The sequence below is a fragment of the Miniopterus schreibersii genome (genome assembly GCF_964146895.1).
Source record: "Miniopterus schreibersii genome assembly, chromosome: 1".
Classification (NCBI taxonomy): domain Eukaryota; kingdom Metazoa; phylum Chordata; class Mammalia; order Chiroptera; family Miniopteridae; genus Miniopterus; species Miniopterus schreibersii.
In genome coordinates this window covers 192,742,915-192,769,324 of record NC_138101.1, presented here as the reverse complement: position 1 = coordinate 192,769,324, position 26,410 = coordinate 192,742,915, and the positions used below count along the sequence as shown (strand labels likewise).

The 26,410-nt window shown below is 46.5% G+C and overlaps 1 protein-coding gene across 3 annotated transcripts in view; it reads left to right on the top strand.

Annotated features, from left to right (window-relative positions):
- The window catches only part of TTC7B (tetratricopeptide repeat domain 7B), a 186,495-nt gene that overhangs the window by 40,232 nt on the left and 119,853 nt on the right, over positions 1–26,410 (top strand). For all 3 annotated transcript variants that reach the window (XM_081136224.1, XM_081136223.1, XM_081136222.1), the window contains exons 4-5: positions 7,218–7,348; positions 17,832–17,953. In XM_081136224.1, coding sequence (XP_080992350.1) covers positions 7,218–7,348; positions 17,832–17,953 — 253 coding nt within the window. The remainder of the gene's footprint in view (positions 1–7,217; positions 7,349–17,831; positions 17,954–26,410) is intronic.

Here is a 26,410-nt window from a genome sequence, read left to right as displayed (position 1 = left end):
TCCCACTTAGAGACCCTCCAGCCTGCTGTCACCCAAAGATAACAGTGATGCAAAAGACCATCATGATGGTGACTGTTTTTGAGAGCTCTCTGTGCCAGGTACTGTTCTAAGCACATGGCATTTTACATATAAAGTCAGCTGCAGATTAGGAGCCAGGAAATCTGGCTCCAGAGCCCACACTCTTAGCCACTACCTAGCACAGCTTTGCATGTAGAGACAGACAGACAAATGAGAGGTATCGGAGGGTGTAACGTAAGGGCTCCGAGCAGGAACTCGGGAGTCAGTGTCTGGTTGGAGTCCTCGCTCTGCCACTTACCAGTTGTGTAATCTCGGTGAGTCACCCAGCAGCTCAGAGGCCTGTGGCCTCATCTCGAACGCGGGACGACAGTAAATCCTTCCTCGCTCCTGTGATAAGGTTAGAAGAATCGTGCCAGCTCTCCGAGCAGCGTCTGGCATGTCGCACAAGCTATGTGGTGTTGTCACCGTTCCGTGGTCACTAAATAGAGACTTGACGAGCATACGTTCAAATTGCAAACACGTTTAGTGAGCATTTGAGGTTGATTGAGCATCTCATTTGCTCACAGAACTGTGGAAGGGACGCTGAAAGATCATGCGCTGTAGCAGGTGAATGTCTAATTCGGGGCCTGGCATGCTCTTCTTTTATGAGCGGCGTGTGCGTGTGCGTGTGTGTGTGTGTGTGTGTGTGTGTACACATGCACAAGACGGCGATTTCTAAAAGCACCCAGAGGGATCAGCTGTGGCTCGCAGCCCAGAGACCACCAGAGCTGATAGAAGCTCTGGACGGACAGGACTTCACAGGAGACCTGGGGCAGCTGCCGCATCCCCACCCCCCCGGTTGGCTCCCGCCGGCTGTCTTCTCTCCACACCGTGTGCAGGGGCTTGTCCCCTCGTTGAGCTGGGTACATCTGACACCTGTGGGAGTGCGGCCACTCCGGAGGTGAGAACGCGGGACCAGCAACCTGGCGCCGCCTTTGCCAGGACTGCGCTCTGAGGATATTGAATCTCTTTTCCTGAGTTTCTTTTCAGCCCTGGAAATTGAGATCCCTGGAAATCGTCCTGATGCCTTTGAAGTTCATACCACAGGGCTGGGTTATCAGAGACATGGTATTATAATAAAGTTTTTCTGGCACTTCCAGTTAGAGACTGTCCCGTGGGTCATGTTACAGCAAAGCGACAGGGTGTACCTGTCCTGAGCTAGGCTCCCAGAGATGCGGTTAAGAGACATGAGGAAACAGTGCCGAATGTCTTAGTCCATAGTTCACATAATTATGTTTTATAGTCTTTTATTGTGTTACATAACTTCACAGATTAATTCCATGTTCATTTAATGCGATTAAAAAACCCAAATATTTGTTTTGACTGTTAATCTTCTAAAGTTACACAGCTAAGATGGCATCCCTTTAGTTCAACCCTTCATAACACACGCGGAGTGGGTGCCCGCGATTCAGGGCAGTGCCTGGGGTGGTGCAGCTCTTGGTGGGAGGAGAAACCACTGCCCTGGGGCTCTGAACTTTGATTCCTGTGCCTTTACAATTTGAAACTCATTTTTATTGTCATTGCTGTTATCAGGCACTGAATATGCTGTCAGCGGCTCAGTGGACACAAGATGTTGTAAGCAGGGTTTTGTAGTCAGATAGGCCAGGGGTCAAGACTTGGCTCTATCATTTTACTAGTGGTGGAGCCCTGAGTTGAGTGTTATCTAGAAGGCGCTGTTAACACCCTCCTTGCAGGGTGGCTGTGGGGATTACGAGTGGTGCACGTCAAACCCCAGGCATAGTGCTGGGTGCTGAGGACCTTGACGAATGAAGCTTCCATATTATTGGAACTGTTTGGTCCTGCATACCCAGGTCAGGCTCCCAGCTGAGGGATCCTGAGAGAATTTGGGGTGTTAACCCCTGAGTGACCACTGGATATTTTGGCAAGGAGATTATAGCTCTCCACTTCCTCAGCCAAAGCTCTGGGTGGATAGCCCTTGGGGAAATGAAATGGAGCTCCTTGTCATGGGATGAAACCTCGATGTGGAAGGAAACAGTGTGGAGTCCTGTTTGCTGCACTATGTTCTGTAAGTCACACCTAAATAGGACACTTGAGGCTGAGCACACTTGAACTTTTAAACTATCCAGGGTCCTCAGCCTGCTCCTCAGCTGCCTGCTGCCCCTCCCAGCTGTCACACACCTCCTGCCTGCGGGCGTCTGCACAACACCTTTGCTTTTGACACTCTGCCCTGCATCCGACTCAGCAGTCCCCGTTTCCTCTCAGAATGCCGCCCAGGGTAGGATACATTTGCCCCAGATTCTGGCCCCTGCTCAGACCTTAGGCAAGTCACTTAACTTCCTGAGAGTCTTTTTCTGCAACTTGGTAAGGAGCTAGTGTCCGAGAAACAGGCCCAAACAGGCTAATGCCCACAGAAGAGCTTCAGAAGCAGTCAGGTGTGATCTGAATGATTTTTTCTTACCATTAATTTATTTAAAATGTGTTACCCTTCCCAGAAAGCACCTTTCAGAAGTCAGTCTGCCTGTGGGAATCCCCTCCTGTGGCAGGGAGATCAGTTTGGGGCCCAGTGGCTACTCAGCCGCCTTCTTCACCCGTGCTTTGAAGCCAGCCTCTAGGATTGGTCAGAGTGCTTTATTTCTACTTTTTCTGCACACAGCTTTGATTCTGGAATGAAGATCTTTTTTTTAAAAAAAATTGATTTTAGAGGCAGAGAGAGAATTATCAGTTTATTGTTCCACAAATTTATGCATTCATTGGTTGATTCCTACATGTGCCCTGGCCAGAGATCGAACCTGCAACCTTGGTGTATCAGGACGATGCTCTAACCAACTGAGCTTCCCAGCCAAGGCTGGTCATGCAGATCTTATTGAGATGTTCATTACGTGTTGCTGTTGCACCAATTATTTATCTAGTCTGGCTTTTGCATTTTTGTCATTCATTTCTCTGGAAAAAAGGTAGCTGAAAACATTATTGATAATAGCTCTCCAAACTGACAAGGTGTCATCTGACATTTTAATAAGGGCCAATTTGGGCCATGACCTCAGGACTCCGCTTCTCAGACAGTGTTGATCTGATCCCAGACACTTGAAATGTTATAGTCCAGTCCAGAGGGTATGTAAGCAGCTTTCGACAGAGAACTAAATATTCTGGAACTGAGCTGCATGGCCACGCATTCCCTGTGGTGAATCAAGACTCCACTATTGCTCTGACATGTGCCCAGTGGCACATGGGATGAATGTCGTAGCATTTGGGAGAAGGAAAGAAATAATGTTCACCATAAAGAGCCTCCTACCCAAAGATGGACTCCTTGCTGGGGACTCACTTGCTGGCTGAGACCTTGAGTGTCCACATATCTGCGTAATTAGAACACGAACCCACAGAAAATACCAGCCTCTTGTCACAGTGGAGGGTTAAGTTTTATAGCTGGTTTAATATTCTTAGTGACCATGAATGGCCATAGACTACAGCCCTAGATGACTGGGTCTTAATATTTTGGAACTCAAAATACAGATGGTAGTCTAACTGTATTGAATTGGATTTGGCTTTTTTTTTTTTTATTCTGTGGGCATGGCAGGTCCCAGAGGGCCTTGGTCATCCTGGTGAGTTGTAGTGGTCTGAGTCCAGCTGCAGTGGTACAAAGTGCCAAAGAATGGACCTGTTTTCTTCCTGGCCCTTTGACACACTGGGTAATTTGTTTTCTTTGTATTAAATCTCTGATACCAACTTGCACATCCTTTGGTTGCTTCTTATACAGCAGAAGGCAGATTCTGAATCAATTTGTCTCTTTTTGTTGTTTTCTGGTGGTTTTTATTTTGCACAAAGGAGAAGTTAGAGCACACATTGGAGCTTCAGTTGCGTTTGAGTTGTTCTGGAGTTGTGCTACCAAATGGTGCACTTGTTTGGCTTACCTCGCGTTCTTCAAAGAAAATTTCAGGAGGTTGGAACAAAGTTCACACTGGAGAGGCTGCTGAATGATTTTTTTTTTTTTTTTGCAACGGCGCAAACGACTTTGGCTCCAAATGAAAAGGGAATTAAGCACCTAGGACTGGAGGGACATTAAAACAGTTAGTACAACTGTATTCTTTGTGTTCAAAAAGTTTAGTAGAGACATGGAAGCTAAATATAGACTAAGATCAAATTTCTAGAGGTGAAAACTACAGTGTGTGAGACGAAAAATACACTGGACATAATTAAAGGAAGATTTGACATCGAAGAAAAGACTAGTGAACTTGAAGATATAGCAGTAGAAACTATCCAAAATGAAACAGAAAGAAAAAATTAAAAAGAAGGTGTAAAGAGCATGAGTGAGCTGTGGGATAACTTCAGGTGGCCTAATATGTGTGTAATTGGAGTTCCCTCAGGAAGGAGGAGAGTTAACAAAAAAAATTTGAAGAAACAGTGACTGACCATTTTTCAAATTTTATGAAAATTATAAACCCTTAGATCCAGAAAGTTCAATGAAGCCCAAGCACGAGAAACATGGAGAAAACTAAGCCAAAGCACTTTATAATCCAAATTGCTCACACCCAGTGATAAAAGAAAATTGTAAAAGCAGCCAGAAAAAAGGGCACATTACAGGCGGATGAACAAACATGAGGGTGACGGCAGATTTATTGTCAGAAACCATGCGAGTGAAAACACAGTGGATCAGACCTTTAGAGTGGGTGGGGAGGGCGAGGCAGAAGAAGCAAACTGCCAACCAATGAAAATATTTCTCAAAAATGAACGCCAAATAAAACCTCCTTTAGACACACGGTGACTGAAGGAAATCCCCAATGGCTGAACTGCACTGTAAGAAATGTTAAAGGAATTCCTTTAGGAAGAAGGAAAACGATGCCAGAAGGAAATATGAACCTATACAGAGGAATGAAGAGCCCTGGAAGTCATGACTATAATGGTGACTTGAGTTTTTCCTCATTATTTAAATGTCTTTAAAAGATAATTGACTATTTCAACAACAATAATAACCATGTAGGGTGGGATTTATAGCCTCTGTAACAATAAAATGTATATAATAACAGAATAAAGACTGGGAAAAGGGAAATGGAAATATGTGGTTATAAAGGTGTTATACTATATATGAAATTATTCAATAGCATTTGAAGTAGACTGTGTTAAGTGAAACCCTAAAAGCAACCACTGGCAGTTAATTAGGCTCAAGACTTCAATAAATGATAGAAAATGTAGACAGATGGTAAGTAAGTATAGAGGAACCTTGGAACAACACAATTTGTAAATAAAGTGTATTTGTTTAGCTGTTTCTTACAAACATATTCTTACCATACAACCGACCAATTGTGCTTGTTGGTATTTTACTTAACTGAGTTGAAAACTATGTTCACACAAAGACCTGCACATGGATATTTTATAGGAGCTTCATTCATAATTGGCCAGACTTGGAAGCAATGAAGATGCCTTTGAATAGATTAGTGGGTAAATGGATTATTTAGTAACAAAAAGAAATGAGCTAGCAGGGCATTAAAGAGCACGGTGGGACCTTAAATCAGTGTTCTAAGCGAAAGAAGCCAGCCTGGAAAAGGTTACATACTGCATGATTGCAGCTATATGACATTCTGGAAAAGGCAAAACTAGAGACAGTAGAAAAATTAGTGTCACCAGGGGTCTGGGAGGAGGGGATGTGGGGATGAATAGGTGAAGCATGGGGCATTTTTAGGGCCCTATTGTGTACAGCACAGTAATGGTGGACACTTGACATTATTAAAACATTTGTCATTGAACTGCACAACACAAAGAGTGAACCCAAACGTAAACTATGGACTTGAGTTGATAAAATAAAAACAACAAAAATATATTGAAACATTGAAAAAAATGTGTAGTTTGTTACATGCCAATCTTACCTCAGTAAACCTGTTAAAACATATCAAAATCTTTGGCCGAGTTGCACCTTCTGTGACAAAGTGGCAACCTCTGAGCCAGCAGGTGCACTGTCCTGAGTTTTTGGCTCCTTGTGAACAGAAGTGGCTCCTCCTTCCCGGGCAGTGCAACCACCTCCCGTGGCTTTCTGCAGCCCCGAGGACTGTCGCTGTTTAAGAGCAACTTGGATGAGCCATTCTCAAAATGATGCACCTGAGGCTTTGGTTCATTTCCTGATGTCTTTAGTGAAGTCCATCCTGCAAATCAGCCACTAACTTGATGGGTGTTTCTTGGGAGGCTGAAGGCCTGGATTCTGATTCCCGTGGTCCCAAGAACTGCCCTTCAGGTTTGGGGTGAGTCACTGACTTTACCGTGCAGACCTCAGCTCCTTCATCTGTTCGATGACTGGGTGGGTCTTCCAGGGACTCTCCCTGGCCCCTTCCAGTTGCAGCTCTCGTTTCTGTCAGTAGTAATCTTCTCACACTTTTTTGTGGAGCGGGATGTGTGGGACGTGTGTTCACGTGTATCCCAGGGCACTCGGCACAGCAGAAGCCCTGTTGCATGTAGTGGCACTGAAGACCCTCCGTACAGAGACCCTCTGCCTCCGGCTGTGGGTGGAACCCTGAGTCCGTCTTGCGCCAGGCTGGTTGCCCAGGGCTGTGCAGAGGCTGGTGCTGGATTCAGACTGCAGCTGCTTACCTCAGCATTGTTATTTTTTCAGCCTTTCATACATCCCAGCCCTGAAATATCTCTTAGCTGAGAGTTTATTCTCCATCTGCAAAGAAATGTCCACAAAGCGAAGTTCTGGATGTTTTCTCGGCCCAGAACTGAGAGGTGGTCCATGGTGTGATTTTTGCCCCAAACTCTGAGGCTGGGAGTTGAAAGATTTTTCTAGTAACTGAGCCTTCTGAGAACATCTAAAATCTTTTTATGTTTGATTGGTTAAGTGTGCATTTTGAGATAGAAAATATTCTTTCGCTGGTATTGTTCTGTGAGCCTAACTTTACCTACCTTTAAAATCCTTTAAGGACATCGGGACATGATTGAGAAGCTCTGTTCTGTCTGGATGGCGTGACAGGGGTCAAGTTCTCAAGCTGGGCATCAAAATCACACGGTGCTTTGTGCATAGTTAGGGCCCTCTTTCCTCTATAACTTACAGGTGCTCTTTTTGATGATCCGTTTGTCCTTAGAGAGAGGACAGAGGATCTGCTTCTCTGACAGTTCATGATCTCCGGCATCCACTGTCTGGCCCTCTAGAGCAATATTTTAAAAATTAAGCCCCATGAAAAGCAACTCACCCAGTTTTTGTGTTTGATTTTTAATTTTAGGACTTTGTTTAGAGAAGTTGCCTATTTCCTCTTCGACCAATAATCTCCACATGGACCGGGAACAGGATGTGATCACCTGTTATGAGAAAGCAGGGGACATTGCGCTCCTGTACCTCCAAGAGATAGAAAGGGTAAGTGAGGACCATGTGTTTGTCCCAGTGGATAATTCCTTTTTTAATGTCAAATCAAATTGTGGAGAACTGTGGTCAACCTCTGGGAAACCTTCAGCTTGACCGCCTCTGGGCACAAAGCTTTTCTCACCCTCTCTAATGCCAAGGGGAATCTGGTGGTGACTGTGGTGCCTTGGGAAGTAAGCAGGTCAGTGGGAGGCATCTGAACATCCTCTGAGCAGAAGTGACAGTGTACATCTGCTTAAGCCCTAGCACCCCAAAGCTGGCTAATTATTTCCGTTCTCCTTCGCAGAGTGGGCTGATCTTCATTTGTACTCACGTGGACTACATGCCAGCACAGTGTACATCTGGGTTTGGGCGGCTTTACCTCAGTGTTTATGCCAAAGGTCTGCTGGGGACTCTCAGCCGACCTGCTTGGAGCAGGTTGTGTACCCCTGGGACCATCGGGGATGGTTTCTCCCAGCAGTCACTGGTGTGCCTGGGTGTGGGGAATGGACACCAGCGGCTGGCAGGAGGGCCACCTGACCAGAGAATTAGCGAGCAAGAGACCCTGAGCCCACACCCTCGGGCAGAGGAAGCTGGAGGCAGGATGGGGCCAGGAAGGCGTGCGCCACTTACCTGTTTAGAAGGCCCACTATCTTTTGGCTCTACTCTTTCCTAAGTTCCTTCACATCTCAGCCTCAATTTCCCCCTCTGTAAAGGGAGCATAATAATAGTTCCTATTTCATGGCGTTCTTGTGGGGATTATAAGTCATGTAAATAAGGCACTTAGCCCAGGGTTCTTGGTAAATGTCACTTATTTTGCTAATAGCAACAGCTCCGAGCCATCTCTGTCCCCAGCCGAGTTTTCTGGAATTCTAACCAAGGCTTGACACTGATATTTCCCTCTTCAGAAACAGAGATGATTCCTGTGAGAGATTTTGAAGTTATTAGAAATCCGGTGACTTTGAAAATGACCACAGCCTTGTGTCCCATCAATTTTATAGGTCCTCTGCCTCCGTGAGGATTAGAATAGGGAGGGATACCAAAGCCTGGTCAGTTTTTGTTCTTTTATGAATGTACAGACTGGCGGTCATTTTTTTCATAGGTCTTTTGTATGTTGCTGTGTGTTTTGAGCATCAGAACTGCCTTGTAAGAGGCAGAGAGAGCAGGGTGAGAGGCAGAGAGAGAGGCGGTGGAGACGATGATGGGAGTGGTGTCTGGCCTGGCCTGCGCCAAAATGCATCGTAAACATGGTTTGGCAGGTCTGGGGATTCAGGCAGATATTTGGTCATCTTGCCAAAATGTTCTACCTGAAGGCTGCTGTGAGAAAGGACTTTTCTTGATATTCAGAATTTACAGTTTGATCTTTAGAGAAACGATCATGCAGCTTGCTTTCAAAGTCACATGGTTTTCACTGCCTGCCTCCTTGCCAGCCGGTGCTCGCGGTGGGGAAGCTGCTTCCCCAGCGGAGCCGACCTTGTGGCCCCACCGCCTTGCTCCCCAGCGGTGCCCAGCCTCTCCGCCTGGGAGGAAGGCGGTTCATCTGTTACACGTGTCTTTCCCGACATGGGAATTGGCAAACCTGGATGCACTTCCTGTCCCGCTCGCTCACAGCCACCTGTTCACCACTGGTTCTTTAGCCAGACTGTCAAGGAGACTCCCAGGATATAAAACACAAAGTTTTGGTGGTTTTGGGGAAATAGTGATCATCGTATGTTAGATTTTGAGAAGAAAATGGATGCCCAGAAAGGGAGAGCCCAAGGGCACAGAGGAATTTAGGGCCAAAGCTAGAATTAGAGCTTAGCTTTTTCTTTACCTAGTTCAGCGCTCACTCACTTCACTGTCCCGGCTACTGTAGTTTCCCACATCCTTATATATAGAAAGTGCTCAGTAAGTATTTGACCAGGCCAGCACTAGCTCTTGTTGGCACGGGGAAGGAGCCTCAGCCTAGGGTTCAGTCTTAGGGTATACAGACGACTTTCACGTTTCTGGTTCGATTTTCCAGTCTGAGGTTTCCTTCGTGGGAAACCACTTTGAGCTTCCGCAGATCCAGCAAGTCAAGATATTAGCAATGAGAGAGACTGAATGAGCCAAACATCTGTTTTGACTGTAGTAGGTGCTCAAGAAATGGTCTGTTGATTGATGAGAAGTCTTGGGGGAAAATGACCTTCCTTAAGTGACTATTGGGCTTGATGAAAGTTCAAGGGTTTTTATGAGACAAGATAATGCAGAGGATACCTGCTTGGACTTAAAAAAATTTTTTTTGAACTTACATGACTTTTGAGAATTATGCTAAACTGAAAACAGAAATTTTAAGGAAATAGAATCTGAAAGAAGTACAAGACTGGGGCAGATGTGGGCAAATAGTGCTTTGATTTTCTGGGTAGGCAGCTCTCTTAAGTAGAAAATCCCACATGCTCTGTTCCTGTATTTGTTCTGCCAGCCGAGGCAGTCAGTCATTCAGTGGTCCCCCCTCATTTCCCAGCTACTCTATAGTGAAGAAACTTCTATTTGCCCGGACCTTTGGGCATTTTATTTATTAGTTTTGGCTCTTAACTTCATGCACTAGCAAGAATGAAACTGGGGGAGAACTTTGAGGACAGTTTGGAATATTGTGGCCAGAGTTTTTTCATCATCTGGGACCACCGAATCATATTTCTGAGGCAGCCCCATTCTCTGAGTTTCCCTAATAGTGGATATGTTCAGGTGTTATGCTTGTTTACTTCCTGAAGGGCGGCGACTTTTGAGAGAGGGGCTGAACTTGGCTTCCCCTAGGGCCAACTTAAGCTGTGAGAGGCAGCAGAGCACAGTGGCCAAGCGATTATTGGCATTGGGATCCTGGCCTTGCCACCTCTTAGCTGTGGAACTTCGGGCAAGTTACTCAGCCTCTCTGTGCGGCCTCGGGATCCTCATTAGTAAAGCAGCAATAATAATTGCTAGACTGTGAGGGTGAAACGGGATGACTCATGTTCTTCCCAGTAAGAACATGGTCAGCCCACAGTGAGTGTTGGTTTCATTGTCATCCTCTGTTCCCATGTCACCTGCCAGTGGGATCTTTCCTAACCTTAGGAGATTTCAGATATTTAGGTAAAAATCTGGAATATTATAAATCCACTGTTCTATTTTAAATGTTAAAGAACTTTTAGGGGAATGTTAACAGAGTAATTTTTCCAGGAGAGTTTTGCTTTCTTTCTCCTGTGTAGGAGAGAATGGGACAGCATTCTGCCTGGAGTCCCTATGTGACATCTGGGCTCTGGACTTCTGTTCACCCCTGACTGTTTGACGTTGGTCCAGCTATTGATTTCAGCTTTCTGTTTTCACGGTGGGTCTAACTGCCTGATTGGTCTGGGGCTGGAGAACCAGTGAGTCACCGCGTCTTCAGCCAGGACTCGAGGAGCTTCCCAGGCGTTATCCTGCCCCCTGGTCCAGGCGTGGAGGCAGCGCTGGGGAAAATGTGGACACATGAAAGCTGTGGGCATTAAATATTTGCTCAGTGTTGTCCTTGTCATTTTAGGGTTACAGAGACATCGACTAAAATTCTCTCTGATGATTTGTTCTCTGAAGGGGAATAAAAGATACCTCTAAAACTGTGCATATAATTTAATCAAACAAATCAAATTAGAGCAGATAGAATTAGAAAGGGCACAGGATGGCCTTGACTCGTTTGTGTTCAGGTGGTGGCATTGCGCCAACAGTAAATAACGTTATCTGCCCCGCAAGGAGCCTCTCGTGGCGCAGCGATAGGAATAAAGATGACTTCATCCTTGACTGTCATAGCACGAGCCCTGCTTTTGGCAGATGAATCACGCTGTCCCTGTCCTTTGCAAGCCTCAGCCAGCCAGCTGGTGCTGCTTTCCCGAGCAGAGGCTGTGCCAGGGTGGAACTCTACCTTCTGCTGACAGTTCATTCCTTTGCACCCTCTTTTAGAAAAGAAGTTAATGCTAAATTATGGGACATCCACAGACTTGCCATGGGCTAGAGTTCTGAAAGAAACAAACAGACCCCAATGTTGTAGGGTCCAGCCCAGATTCCCTGTGTTGGCCGGGGCGTTGCTCGGTGGTCCGGCCGCATGGCCACGCCTGAGTTTATTGCGCCCTCCCAACAGGAAGAACTTGCAGTGACATAGCTGAGGTGTTGGATTCAGAACTGGATTAGAGTAAAGTTACTGTGTGCCTTGAACTCCAACCAGATGTCCTGGGACAAGTACTCAGCGCTGTGGTGAGAAAGGCAGGGTGTGGCGCTGGAGGTCCATGTGGCTGTGCTGTTGGCTTTAAGATGTGAGGCCATGAGGAAAGGACAGAGCCTTCCTCCCCTTCCCCTCTCCAGCCCAGCGGGGCACAGTTCCGAGCTCGGTGCAGAGCGTATGAAGGGACTCTGCTTAAAGTAACGCCCGGAGCCCGGCTGTTGCCCGCAGTGTGCTCGGGCCTTGAGCCTGCCGCCTGAGTAGCTGGACCGGGAGGCTACAGCATACTTAAAACTGACTTACAAAAGTCTGGACACTTCTCATTTTCATTTTTGTATGTGCTCAGCCGTCTTTGCCCTCGTAATTTTATAGCCTTAAAGTGTTTTCGATCTGTGTTTTTTCACTCAACATTAAGTCAGAGCCTTGAAGTGTTTTCGGGGCTGTGTCATAGTTCATCAGCGGTGGCCTCTGCAGTGTCATTAACTTACTGTGGGGGATAACCTGCTGTCAATGATGCCGTGACGCCCACCTCCTTCAGGCACTGTTTTCCTTTGCTCCCCGTTGTTTCTTACGGGCAGCCTCCCAGAAATGGGGAGCCGTTTAACATTCTCACTACAACTGACCCTACACGCCCCGCTGGCCTCCTCTGCCTCTGGCAGTACAGGAGGGTGGTGGGTTCTTGACTGGCTTGCTGTTGTCTAGAAGTTATTTTGCTGATTTGCTAGGCGAAAATGGTACCTTGCAGTGTTAGTTTTTGCATTTCTTTGACTATCAGACAGGTTGAATTATTTTCACCTATTTACTAGTTTTCTTTTTTTCTTACAAAATTATAAGATATAATTTATATACCACACAGTTCACCCATTTACAGTGTACATTTCCTTGTGCAATTGTCACCAAAAGCAATATAGGATTATTAGCCACAACATTGAGCTCCTCTATAAAAACACTTTATTTTTTTCACTTTTCTAAGAATACAGGCATATGGCAGAAGAATGGTTTTTGTTGTTGTTTCTTCCTTGCTAATATATTCCGTCTTCTCTCTCTCATGTCCTATCTCCAGACTTTGTAAAACAATGTAAAAAATAAAAGTGGTGGAAAATACCCTTATTTTGTTCCTAGTTGAAGGTAACTCTTTAATATATCTCCATTAAGGATTATAATGTTTATATTCTCATTGTTTCTCATTTGCAACTTGTAACAGTCACATGAGGTATATTGTCATTCCCATTATACAGATGAGGACAGTGAAGCTCCGAGAGATCAAAGAAGTTCTCCAAAGTTCACAAGTGGTGAAGAGTGTCAGAGCCAGATCTTGAACCTGGGTCTTTGGACCTAAAATATTTGGCCCCTGCCCCTTGCTATCTTGCTTCCTCAGCCCTGGGTGTACTCTGAGGCCAGAGCAGGCTGCACTTGCTAAGGATGCTTGTCGGCGTCCTCTCACGGGGACGTGTTTATCCGCGGAACAAGTGGTGTTTTCAGCTCCTGCCCAGGCCCACGTGGTGGAGGAAGGGATTAAATCCAGGATGATTGGACTTCAAGTTAAACCCTGAGTTAAGCTATTCCTTCTGCCTCCCCACTTGCATCTTTCCTATTCTTCCCATTTATAACCTAAAGCTTCATCCTGGCAGCCCTGACCTCTTATCCATTGGACTTTGTTCTGCAAACAAACATGGCCTGATAAGACGAAAGAGGAGGAGCTAGGCTTGGGAGTCCCGTGGGCCTGAGTTTCAGCACCAGCTCTAACAGTTGCTAGCCGTGTGATTTGGGCAACTCACTCAGTGGAGCAAAGTAGGAGCTTCCCTTTCAGTAAAGACAGGATCATAGTGTGTCTCTCAATGGGTTTTTGTAGAAGAATAAATGAGCTAGCCTATGTTCCTACATAATGCCTCAAGCATAGTAGGTTACTTTCTTGTTGTTGTTTTTTCTGCACTTCTGATTGGCCTCACAAATTCATTCATTCATTTACTGCATAGTTCATTCATTTACTGCATATTTCATTCATTTACTACATATATCGAAGGCCTACCGTGCACCAGACTTTGCAGTAGACATGAGACATATTAGTAAATGAAATAGATGTGGCCCCTGACTTTGTGGAAGTTGCACCATCGTGAAGGTCAACAGCCAGTAGTCAAGTTGAAAGTCACATAAATAAATGCACTGAAGGAATAGACTAGAACATTCTATTGGGAGGGAAGAGTAGAGGCAGGCCAACTTGATGTTTTGGGGTCAGTGAAGGCCCTTCTGAGAGGGTGACAATCAGGTTGATACCTGAGAGATGAGAGAACATGAGTAACATGATCCAGATTGTGTTATAAAGAATTATTCAGGCTGCTTGTGGAGCATGAAAGGGAAGTAAAGAGCAAGAGCGGACGAGGAGAGTCCATTTAGGAGGCTGTAGTAGAAATCTAACAGGAAGTGACAGTGGCATAGAGGAAGGAATGGTTCTGGAAATGGATAGATACAGACGTATCTGAAAAACAGTATGGAGGCACATGGTGACAGATTAGATGAAAGAGTGTCAGGTGTCAAGGCGCACTCCCAGTGTCTGATTTGGGCATCTGGGTGGATGACCTTATTTATTAAGATGGGGTGATGGTAGAGACTTGCTTTGGGTTCAACCTGGACTCCTAAGAGTGTAATAATTCTCAGAGCTTTCCTGGGGGGTGGGAGTTAGGTGGCTCTTATCTGAGGAATGCATTCTAGGGGCTGGGAGAGAAATGCCCAGAAAGGGGCTCTTGAGGATGAACCCTATCCCTGAAGTACTGAGATTAATACCATAATAAAATGTGTGACAATAACAGCAAAAAGGGTAGGGGTGGAAATTGACATATATTGTCATAAGATATTTATATATGAACTGATATAATATTATTTGAAGATAGACTCTGATAAGCTAAAGAACTGTATTGTAAACCCTAGGATAACCACTAAAAAAAGAGAAAAAAAGAGATAATTAACCATTTGATAGTGGAAATGAATTGGAATCATCAATCAAAAAAAAGGGGGGGTGCAGAATGAGAGAGAAAAAAGGAACAAAGAACATATGGGATAATAAAAAACAACTAGCAAGATGGTCCCAGTCATGTCAGTAATTACCTCAAATGTAAATAATCTAAACACCCCAATTAAAGGGCAGAGATTTTCAGATTGGACAAAAAGGCAAGACTTAACTATATGTTATCTACAAGAAAACCATTTAAATATTAATATATAGGTAGACAAAAACTAAAAGTATATACTGTACAAACTAATCAAAACAAAGTTAGATCCTTAGTAAACCCATTTTTGCTGATTAAAAATAAAAGCAAAGTTAGAATGGTATATTATATCAGAATGTAGAATCAGTAACAGGGAATATTACAGGAGATAAAGGGAGATATTAAATAATAGGAGTTAGTTCATCAGCAAGACATTATAATCCTAAAAGTGTGTGTACCTAATAATAGAACTTCAAGATATATAAAAAAAAATGTAGAGAAGAATTTATAACATTAAACGTTTATATTAGATAGGAAGAAAATCTCATTTAGTCCATAGGACCATGCTAAGACCATGTTCTATTGCCGTCTTCATTTTACCACTGAGAACACTGAGGTCGAGAGAGGCTGAGACTTGCCCAAAGTGGTGGAGCTGGATTGGAACCCAGAGTGGCAGCCCGTCTCCAGCACGTTACTTTATACTACAGACCTGAATTGTAGACTGGGAGTTCATTCTGTGTTCTAAGAAGAACTGACACAGAATGGTGGACAGCAAGACAGCTCCCGGTGGATCTTCTAGATTTCAGGGAAGAAAGGATTGCGCTTTGTAGATCATCTGCAGGGAGAACCGTAAGGCTGGCTTCCCAGTTCTCCAGAGCAACTTTCAGTGTCAGAAGAGGGAGAGAAAGTGTGAAATCCAAAATGTCATACCCAGTCAGAGTTAGAGAAACAGAAGCAAGAGACAGACATTCTCAAACATGTAAGAATGCAGGGCCCATAGCACCCTGATTTCTTTTGGGCAGTATTTTACCAACCAAGTATTGATTCAAAATAAAGAATTTTAGAAACAGTGAATGCATTTAAAACAATTTTGGGGTAGAACAAAAATAGGCTGAAGAGAAGGCAAAGTGGAATGTAATATGAAGTAGGAATATGTTAATTCTCTCATCTTGACTATGAATCAATAGATACTGCATAAAGTTGAAGTATGTAGGTAAAAAATCACCTTTCTCTCATCTGTCTCTTTTTTCCCCTACACACACACACACACACACACACACACACACACACTCACACATAAAGGTGAGATATTTTAAACTTTAGAGAGACCTATTATGAACTAAGTGGAAAACCCCACATTTTTCTGAAGTTGAATGATTACTTTGGTCACAGTTTAGTTTCTTCTGTCAAATTTAATTAAAATTAATTGTAATGGTTTAAATTTAAAACTAACACATAGAACACAATGCCAGTTTCTGGAAAATGGTTTTTATCTTTCTCTCCTCTTGATACATATGTATACAGAGATATCTGGACTATTGTTCAATCAGTGCTAACTGGTTATTTCTGTGGTAGAATTTTCAGGTGATTTTTAATTTTCTTTTTGTGCTATACTGAGTTGTTTTTGCTTTAAAATAATCATGGCATTCTTTGAAATTAAAAACTATTCTCAAAAGTCCATGAAGGATAATTTTTAAAGGTGTCAGAGTTGGAACTCAGAGTGGACATGCCAAGGAAGTAGTTGGATATATGAGTCTGAAATTCAGAGGGAAAGTCTGGATTAGAGATGATAAATTTGGGAGTTGGCAGCATGTAGATGATTTTCGAAGCTCAGAGGAATGAATGAGATCATCCTGAGAGAGATTCAAGGGAGAAAGGACAAGTGCTCAGGACCCCACTGTGTGATCTCCATCACTAGAGGAAGGATGGGGAGGGGCCTGCATTAGAGCCCAAAACACCCACACTCTTAGGAGGTAGAAGGAACCACCTACCTGTTAGCACTTGCAGAAGTCATGAAGCAGCCAGGCAATTTTGATAACATGCTGGGATACAGTTCAAATGTAGGGATTGGCCACCTGGATTTCATTCCAGAACATACTGTTCATTAAGTGCCTTCTACTTTTCTTTGCTCCAGACCTCACAAGTTCCAGAACTAGCAATTGCTTTACCTCCATTGGAGCATAATTTCAAGAATATCTGGGGTTTGGCTAATGTCTTGGTCTTTGAAGAGCTGCTGACTTTCAGCAAATGTGGCCAGTGTGTTTGGAGAGCACTTGAATGGTTTTTTAATGGGCCACAAGTAGCTCCTGTTTGATGAGTACTTTATCTGACTTGTGAGTTTAAAGAGAGCAGCCTCTGTAACAGTCGATATGTGTGTGTACATCACTATAACCCACTCAACTTGCAAACCTTTCTCCTGATTAGTTGGGAGTCTTTCTTGCAAGGCTAAAAATTTAAGCTTTTAAAACCTTGTTATCACCCAGCCGGGTGTGGCTCAGCGGTTGAGCATCGACCTAAGATCCAGGAGATTGGGCTTTGATTCTTGGTCAGGGCACATGCCCGGGCTGCAGGCTCGATCCTCAGTTGGGGGCGTGCAGGAGGCAGCCAATCAATGGCTCTCTCATTAATGTTTCTCTCTTTCTCTCCCTCTCCCTTCCTCTCTCTGAAATCAATAAAGATATATTTTTTAAAATTAAAAAAAAAAACACACCTTGTTATCTGTTGACAAGAGGTCAAGTTTGGGAGACAGGAAGCTTAGGTTGTTTTTCTCAGCTCGCCCCTTGAGGACAGCTGACTGCTGCTCCATCCACAGGCCTCACTTCGGTAGCCTGGAGAGCCCTCCCCAGTTAATTTCAGGCCAGCGCCAATCACAGCACTTCTCAGCTCTTTTTGGAGCTCATCAAGCTCATGTAGGGCTGAAGCTGCAGTCTGCCAGTCAGTGACCTCGGCCTTTGGTGGGTGATGACTGTTTCTGCCCGTTGCTGGGACCTGCCTCTGTGTCACTCAGCCTCTCTGTCAACATCCTGGCATTCAGCAGAGCCACTCGGATCCTCATGCTTCTCCTGGCACCCCCGCACACATCAGCACCCTTCAATCCTAGCCCCCCCATGCCAGGAGGGCCACACGTGCCCCTGGGTTGCTTGGCTGCTTCCTGTCTCACAGAAGTCATTCTCTGTGCTTTCCTAATCCTGGCACATCTGCCCCAGGGCCTTTGCACTGACATTTGCATAAGGACATTGAGTTTTCAAGTTGTGCACCGCATTTAGCGCTAGGGTTTGCAGGAAGTAGACTTGGATGTGGAACTGATTAGTTTTCCGATTTTCTCCCCTTCTAGGTAATACTTACTAATATTCAAAACAGAAGCCCTAAGCCTGGCCCTGCTCCCCACGATCAAGAACTAGGTTTTTTCCTAGAAACAGGACTTCAGAGAGCCCATGTCCTCTATTTCAAAAATGGGTAAGCCTTCTTCATTTTTTCTAAAGAAGGAGAATAGGAAGCCTTATAATGCTGTCTTTAGTTTAGTTATTTTAACCAGACAATTTAAAATATGAACTATAATTGGAATTTTTTTTTTAAAAAGAGTGAACATATAGACTCTTTTTTCTCTCCTCCACCTGGCTCTCTGTTTGTCATGAGATTTGAAGGTGGGAGAAGGGAGGGGGGCTTGTCTGTGAGTCTGAGTCAAAAGTATGGAGCACCAAGACCAGAGTGGGATCTGATGGGAGCTGTGCTGTATGCCGCCCTCCCGCCACGGGAAGGGTGCTGCACAGGCCTCCCCGCTGTGTTGGGGGAAAGGTAATGAACTGGGGACCCTGGCTCACAGGATCATCTTCTCAGAGTGGCTGATCCGTTCAGAGAATCGGATTTGCCACGTCTCAGATGGTTTTTGTGGAAGTGAGTGTGGCTGTGAGTCCACCCAAGAACATTTTCTACTTGAGCTGCCTTTGAAGAGGGTTTACGAAAGAGCTGAGAGCCTGAATGTAAGGGATAGAGCTCTCTAATGCATTTCATGTCTGTTTGCCTTTCTGTGTTGCTCTTACGAGAAATGCCACAATTCTGTTCCAAATCTCTTCAGCTGTCCCTTGTTTTGACATTGTGCTGCAGGATAGATGTGCATGAAGAACAACAGTAGGTATCCGGGTCCTCCGTAGCTCCTGCGAGGCTGTGCATGGAGGCCCCTGAGGCCTGCTCCCTCCCTCTAGGACCGAGTCCCAGCCTTGGATAAATGGACAATGGAGTCGCTCCCTCTTCATTGTTACGAGCTTCAAACCTTGGGGCGCAGCTCGTGGAAGTGGGATTTCATCTTCCTGGTGGCCCAGAACCACATGTGTCCAATTTCCATTTGCTGGGAGCGAATGCTTATTTCCCAGATCCTATTAAACTTCGGACAAGGCCTGCTTTGCGCTAAGGGCCACTGGTCCAGATTGGCATAGTCCACAACAGACACCCCAAGGTTTGGAATGGCTTGGTGGCTTTGGCACAAAGATGTGCTCAACTTTGATCTCATCTGCCATTGATTGAGATCATCTGAGTGATGGTGCATGTTCCCTAAGCTGAGTTTTGCTGTTTTAAAAAGAGGGGGAAGGGAGGGAATGTGGAATTTTTTTCTAGTGCCCTGTTTCTTCTCCCTTCTCACAATAAATGGTGGTCATTCCAGAGGAACCCCCAACCATTGCTCTCCCTGCCTCTAACCTGTGAGCGTGTGTGGTTGATGCCAAGTCCACAGACAGGAGTGAATTCCCTGGGGCTCTCAGGGAGCCACACCAGTCCCTTCTATTGAAAATGCTGTGTGTTCGATTGATGGGGGGGCTGGATAACACACTTTCATCTTTGAAGACTGTTCACTGAGGAGGGAGAAAGAAGCAGGGCTATTGGGCTCTGACCTCCTGCCATGAAATGGTTGCGCACTGAAATCCAACTAAGAAAAATGGGGATGAGATGTTTGTTATTATCACCAGATGATGGATTACATGCCGGGAATTGCTTACTGGCTCATTTCTCATTTTACCCAAGTTCAAGGAGATTCCCATTGATGTAGCCAAAGTCAAGGGACTGCTCAGCTTTGAAGCCTTTGCTCCTGTTTTCTTGGCCTCGCCCTCCTCTCTGTGCTGTAAAGACCAGGGGTGGCACTGGGTCAGCTGCTCGGCAGGGTCCTTGTGAGCTGCGGGGGCTCCGAAGGCTGGGATTGTGCAGCAGTAACACGGGATTGCTTTTCAGGGAGATGGTGGAGGCCAGTTTCGAGACCACAAAATATGAATGGGAGGAGAGAAACCTGTGGGAGGTTTTGGATGAGCCAAGTGCCATCAGGGTTATTACTCAGGGGCCAAGGGCCACACCTGGGGGTCATTTGTCAGCGGACGCCTACAGGCAGCGTCCCTGCATCGAGTGGAGGCAGATGGAGGCAGCTGCTGTCCCTGAGCCCAGTGCCTCACATAGTTCCATCTTCTGATGCGTTTGCTCCTTGCTTGTCTAACTCCTGTTTTGCTTTAAAAACGTGCACCTGGGAGGGCGTAATGGTCAGGGTCTGACAGGCTCAGGGATGGGGAAATGCATTGGACAAGACTTTTGCAATAAGAGACAGTTGGTAAAGCACACCGTTTTCTTAGAAATGCACACAAAGATACCCAGCTCTTTGGGTGTCATCCCTAGGGACTTAATGAGTTGTAGTAAATACTTCTATTCTTTTATAATTCTCCATCTTTTTCAAGAGTGAGCACCAGACTGGTGACCTTGCGTCTCCTTCAGAGAGAACCTGACCCCCGGACTGGTTCCTGGGTCCCTCCCAACCCTTAGACCCCACGGACACTTTTATGTGCCAAGGACTTTCCCTTCGTCGACCTTGCTCCTCAGGGCAGCACCTTGTCCATGTCCTCTGCACCTGTGGGGTCGGCAGTGTAAGTAGCATCGCCCCTGTTGTGCACACAGTGACCTGCCTTCAGTCCTTTTAGCACCACACCGCCGCAGTCCTCTGTGTGGAGGGGCTTGGTTGGACCCCCAGACTGTGGCCTTGTCCAGCACCCTGCCCCTCTGAGGGAGCACTGGACCCTGGAGTGAGACCTGGCCAGGGGATGGTCCCAGCCTCCGCTGACTCACTACATTTTCCCTCATGCCTCACCCACAGTGTGCCACAGATCCTGTTTCTTCTCCCTGCTCCAGCCCCTCTGCTCCCCGCTTTTCCTCCCCCTGCCTTTCCTTCCCCTCACCCCCAGTCCCCTTTCTGGTTGCCGTCCAGCCCCAGTGTCAATGGGCGCAGTCTGACTGGGAGCATGCTCACGTCTGTTCACAGCTGTGTCTCTTGTCCCTCCGGGTGGCAGCGGCAGGCCTGTTAGGGATGAAAATCCTGCTCAGGCTCTGCGGAGGGTGAAACCAGAGAGCCATAGCCTCCGAGGACCAGGCTGCTGCCCCTGAGGGCTCTCGAATCGCCTCACCCATGTCAGGCACTGGGCTGAGGGGCAGCCAGGGCCCTGGAGCCAGAGGGCCCTTCTCCCCGCTGGGTATCAGTTTTCTTTATCTGTAAAATGGGTCTAACCCCACCTACCTCAAGAGCCGTGGTGATGCGCAAAGCACCAGTGGAAACACTGGCAAGTGCCAGGCAGCCGGCAGTGGTAAATGGTAGCCTCCCGTGATGGCAGCGCCTGGCTGAGCCTGCAGCGGGACGTGGGGCTGCGTGAGGCCAGGCTCCGGCTGAAGTGGGCGTTCGTGAAGCAGGCAGCCGCCACTCATTTGACTGCTGAGCCGCACTCCACCAGGGTTTTCGAGGGGCCGCGCTTACGGTTACGGAGACGGCTGGTTTACGCGAGCCCTGCTGAAGGCGCACCACAGTTAGCTCGGGCAACACCTGATGACAGCATTCCCGAGGAGGAGGTGGGCTGACTGCGCTGACACAGTAGCATTGACTGTTCTTTGGGCAGAAGAACAGCCTCAGGGTGGAGAAATGAAATAGGAGAAGAGAAATGTCACACACACACCCCTTGAGTCCTTGCAGCCAGAATTGCAGAGAAGCTTGGGTCGGATGCCACTTATGTCCTGCAAGCCTTGGTCTCAGTGTCACTTCCTCCGGAGGCCTGGTCCAAGCACCCATCTAAGCAGGTGCCCTTCGTTACTTGCTCTCCTGGCACCTACCCATTTCCCAGCACTTATTACGGGTTATAACTATATACACTGGCTTACCGGTTTATGATGTCTCCCTCACCAGGCTGGACCCTCCCTGAGGACCTGGGTCATGTTCCTTAAGCTCGCCAGCAGAAGCTGGGCTGGGGAAAGGGAGGAGCGATGAAACAGGAGGAAGCGGTGGCATTGCATGTCGGTCACTTCCAAGAAATGCTGTTTCCTTTTCCATTTCCTCTTCTAAAGTAGAGTTGCTGCTGGAAAGGTGCTGGAAGACTAAATACCAGGTCAAGGAGGAGAGAACTTATTTTTCAGATGTGGAGAAGCCACTGGAGCACAGGCTGGGTCTCAGGAGGGCAAGAGCAGGGTAGTTCTTTCGGCAGGAGTCCAGTGCCAGCAGGGTCACCTTCACCATTTCAGTTGGACGGGGCTCATTTTGCTTGGTTTTTGGCTGGAGGCGACATTCTGACCTGAGCATTGACTAAGAGGAGGATGGATGATACGGGACAGGGAGGGACGGGGAGGGAGGCTGTGTAAGGGGACTCCCTCCTTTACTGCCGCAGCTTCAGAAGGAAGCTTATAGAACAGTGTGAGCCTTGCAGCCTGGCCAGCCTGGGCCACCTTGGTGGTGCCACATGTCACTCATGTTACATGTTTGGAAGACTTTTTTTTTTTTAATAGTTTTTTTTTTTAATTGATTTCCGAGAGAGAGATAAAAACATCAATGATGAGAGAGAATCATCAATCAGCTGCCTCCTGCATGCCCCCTACTGGGGACTGAACCCACAACCTGGGCATGTGCCCTGACCTAAAACTGAACCACTGAGCCACACTGGCTGGGCTAGAAGACTTTTGATCAATGTAGCTTAATGTGCTAAGCACTTCACATGAATCATTTCACTACTAAGGAAAATTTTCGTGATAGCTGAAAATCCTGGAGCTCAGATGTGTGAGCGCACATTTGTACTAGTTACTGCCCTTTATAAATGAGGAATGCGATCCAGAGAAATCAATGTCAGTCCGTAGTCATTCAATAAATTTTTATCAAGAACCTCGCTAGGTTACTTCTAGTGCCAAACACTGTTCTAAGTGAACAAGTCCGGCCTAGTCACTGCTTTTGTGGAGTTTACACTTTGGTTGGGGAAACAGAAACAGTCAGTAAACACGGCAATATGACTTACTCAGGGTCACACAGTGGTCGGTGGCAGAGCTGGGACCTGCATGTCCTCGGACACCCAGTCCAGGTTTCTCACCTCTCGGACCATGTTGCCCACCTGAGCAGCACAGCGCGAAGGAGTACATTACACTTAGAAAATAAGGACTTTTAAAAGCCAGTCTAGATGTAATTATTTATGTAACAAAAAGTGTCAGCCAGTTTCCTCTGTTGTGTCTAAATGTATACTAGGTCTGGCTCACCCCTTAATGCCATCAAACTTTAGTATGGAAACAAAGGGATCTTTGTCAATTTTAATTTCGAAACTCCAAGACCACTTTTGGTGATGGATTGTGGGGCCAGGTCATTGTTTTCAGTATACTTCCTAAGTGCTAGTCCTTAGTGAGTGTTGAATCCTGTGCCATCTGGAAGCTTTGTTCAGCAGGACAGGTGCATCCATGTTGATTTGTCCTTGGCTTCAGCAGAACTGGGAGGTGATTCTAGGCTCCCAAAGTGCAGGGGGTGGGGTGGGGTGGGGATGACATCTGTGTGCTCCATTGTGTGTGCCCCACCTGAAGTTTAGTTTCCTTTATTAGCAGATATTTGACCCCCTTTACTCACTTCGCCTGGTCTCTACCCCTCCCCAGGGTCATTTTTAACATAAGCAGTGTTGCCTAGTAACATAATTGACATTTTATCTTTATTAGGTTTCCAGGGAAACAGAATTGGAAAGTTAACCTAAGGTCAAATTCTCAAGCAGAGGAGGAAAGGAATTTGTTAACCCTTTGTCCACATTGTATTTTTTCCTTACCTAACTTGTTTACTGTCTCTCATCCCTGGGATGTCAGTCCCTCTGTGGTGGGAATTTTGTCTGTTGTGCTCGGGGAGGAATCTGTCTTGAGCACTGTCTGGTATATAGTTGTGCGAATGAATGAACTTCTCATTTCCAGCCGAGGCGGCTGTGGCTCACCGGTGCCTAGCAGTTGTGTTTCTTTAAAGTGAGTTAATGCAATGTACATTTATTGAAAGCTGGGTGTATTTATTGAGCACTGTGCTAGGTAGGCCCTGGGAAATGTAAGGATGGACAGAACCACTGGACCGGCTTCATGGAACCTACTGCTTTGATGACCGCATCTTGGTGGGAAAGAGGGAGATACTCACTGGCCGTCTGGGCCTTCCTGCACATGACGTCCTGTTAAAAGAGGTGAAGTGGGCCAGGCGTCAAATGATTTCCCCGATCTCAGGACGAAATAACATAGCTCAGTTGGTTGAGCCTCATCCCGTGCACCAAAAGGCTGCTGGTTCGATTCCTGGTCAGGGTACACGCCCAGGTTGTGGGCTCGATCCCCAGTAGCAGGCGTGCAAGAGGCAGCAAATCAGTGTCTCTCCCCCTCCCCCTCCCCCTCCCCCTCTCCCTCCCCTCCCCCTCTCCCTCCCCTCCCCCTCTCCCTCTCCCTCCCCCTCTCTCTCCCTCCCCCTCCCCTCCCCCTCCCCCTCTCCCTCTCCCTCTCCTTCCTCCTCTCCCTCCTCTCCCTCTCCCCCTCCCCCTCTCTCTCCCTCCCCCTCTCTCTCCCTCCCCCTCCCCTCCCCCTCCCCCTCTCCCTCTCCCTCTCCTTCCTCCTCTCCCTCCTCTCCCCCTCCCCCTCCCCCTCTCCCTCTCCCTCTCCTTCCCCTTCTCTCTCAAATTATTAAAAATATATTTAAAAAAAAAAAGAAATAATACATTTTCTGGGAAGGTCATAGGGACCTCTGTTTTCTGCCCTATCTCTGAGTTTGAGGGGTATTTACAATGATGGTGGCTTTATTATAAGAAACTCCTTCAGCAGGCCCTGGCAGACTCTCATTTCTGGAAGCTCCTAGCGTGGCAACATTTTGGTGCTGTAGGCTTCCTTACGTCAGCCTACCTTGCATGCACGTCTGGACGGGATTCCAGAGCTCCCACAGCAGGGAAGAGAATTATCGTCTTCTGTGGTTTAGTTGTTTGAGAACATTTGCTCCCAGAGCCTCCTAGACCCACATTTTTATAAAATATGTGGCTCTTCGAGTTGAACCCTCACGGGCTGAGTGAAGCTGGACCCAGAGACACAGGAGTGTTTTAGCGTGGCCTCTATAGGCAACCCCTCAAGGGCAGACCATTGAAATGATGCATGTGTGTTGGGAAAGAGGAATTCACATCCTGTCTGGCCAGAAGGAAGCCAGATTTCACCCTCTCTGACTGTGGGGAGCTTTCTTGGTAATTCGGTGACGTCTGTGCCGCAGAGCAGGTCCTGCTGTATCTGCTGGGAAGGAGTGTGGGAAAGCACCCCGATCTGGCTTGTGGTTAACCTGCCTCTTCCCTCCCCTGGTTTAGGTGTCAAACGCATTAATATTTTACACGAGGGCAGGGTGGGGGTGGAGGCCCCAGCTCTTTTCAAGGGATACTTCCTACCTATTTCTTTTAAAATCATTGTTTTTCTCTCCATTTTTTCCCCAGAGGTATTTTTAGTTGACTCTTAGAGAGAGATTGAGCTAAAGCCCAGAAAATGACTGAGACATCTTTGGAGAATTTCTGACTTTTTTTAGGAAACACTAGAACCTTCTGTTGAAAATGAGGGGGGCTGTAACTTTTCCTACAAATACCTGCCATTATATTTGTGTGGCAGTGTCTGCCATAGATCTGCACACCAATAAGGAAATCTACGATAAAATTGTATGTTCTCATAGGACAATCCTGCATTAAATGATAAGATTTTTAAAAAATAATGAATTATTTCTTCCGATTGTTGTTTGGTTCCCCACCTTCCCCTCTACCCTAGGCGTGAATCCTGCCGCCTTGTTCTCAGGTGGCTTTGGCGGCCACTTGCTAGGCCCGGCACATGCACACTGTACCTTCCTCCGCCGTCCTCACTCTGCTGCCAGGTGCTTGGCTGGCGGCCGTGGTGGCTGGTCTTCCTTTGAATCGGGCGGGTCAGCCATCTCTGCATGTTGGAAACAAGCAGCTAAAATATCAGGAAGAATCCAGTGTTGTGTTTTTTCCAAAAAATACCCAGAAAATCTCATTAGCCAGACTCGGTAAAATCTCTGAATTACAGATTTTATTTTTTTTAAGATGCAGTTTTATTGCTTCTCAAGTACATTTTGAGCTGGTTAAGAAAAAGAAATACTGCCTACTCGATTCTGTGAATGTTTGTTGAGAGTCTGCTGGGGCCAGTCACTAGGGCAGGCTCCGGAGGTTTGAGATGGATATAGATGTCCTTTGAGCTCCATGAAGGATGGGATGGGGGTGGGGAGGAAGCTACTTGCCTGGGTGAATTCATCAAGGTTTTCAGAAGAATTGACACTTGCCCTTGGTCTGTGAGGAGGGTTGAGATCCACCATATGACTGGTCAGATTTCCCCGTGTTAGGGAGGACTGGGGAGGGAACAGGGGAGGCAGTCGTGGTTGAATGCTAGGCCTCCCAGACCAGATACACTTTATAAGCTCTTGAGAGTCAGTGTTGTCTAGTGGTCAAAGAGCACGGACTCTGGGGCCAGCTGCCTCGGTTGGAATCCTCCCTCTTATATTTACTGTGACCTCGGCAAGTAATGTAGCCTCTCTGTGTTTCAGTTTTCTCACTTGCAAGCGGGGCATAAGAACAGAACCTACTTCACAGTGTTGTTAGTGGATTAGGTGAC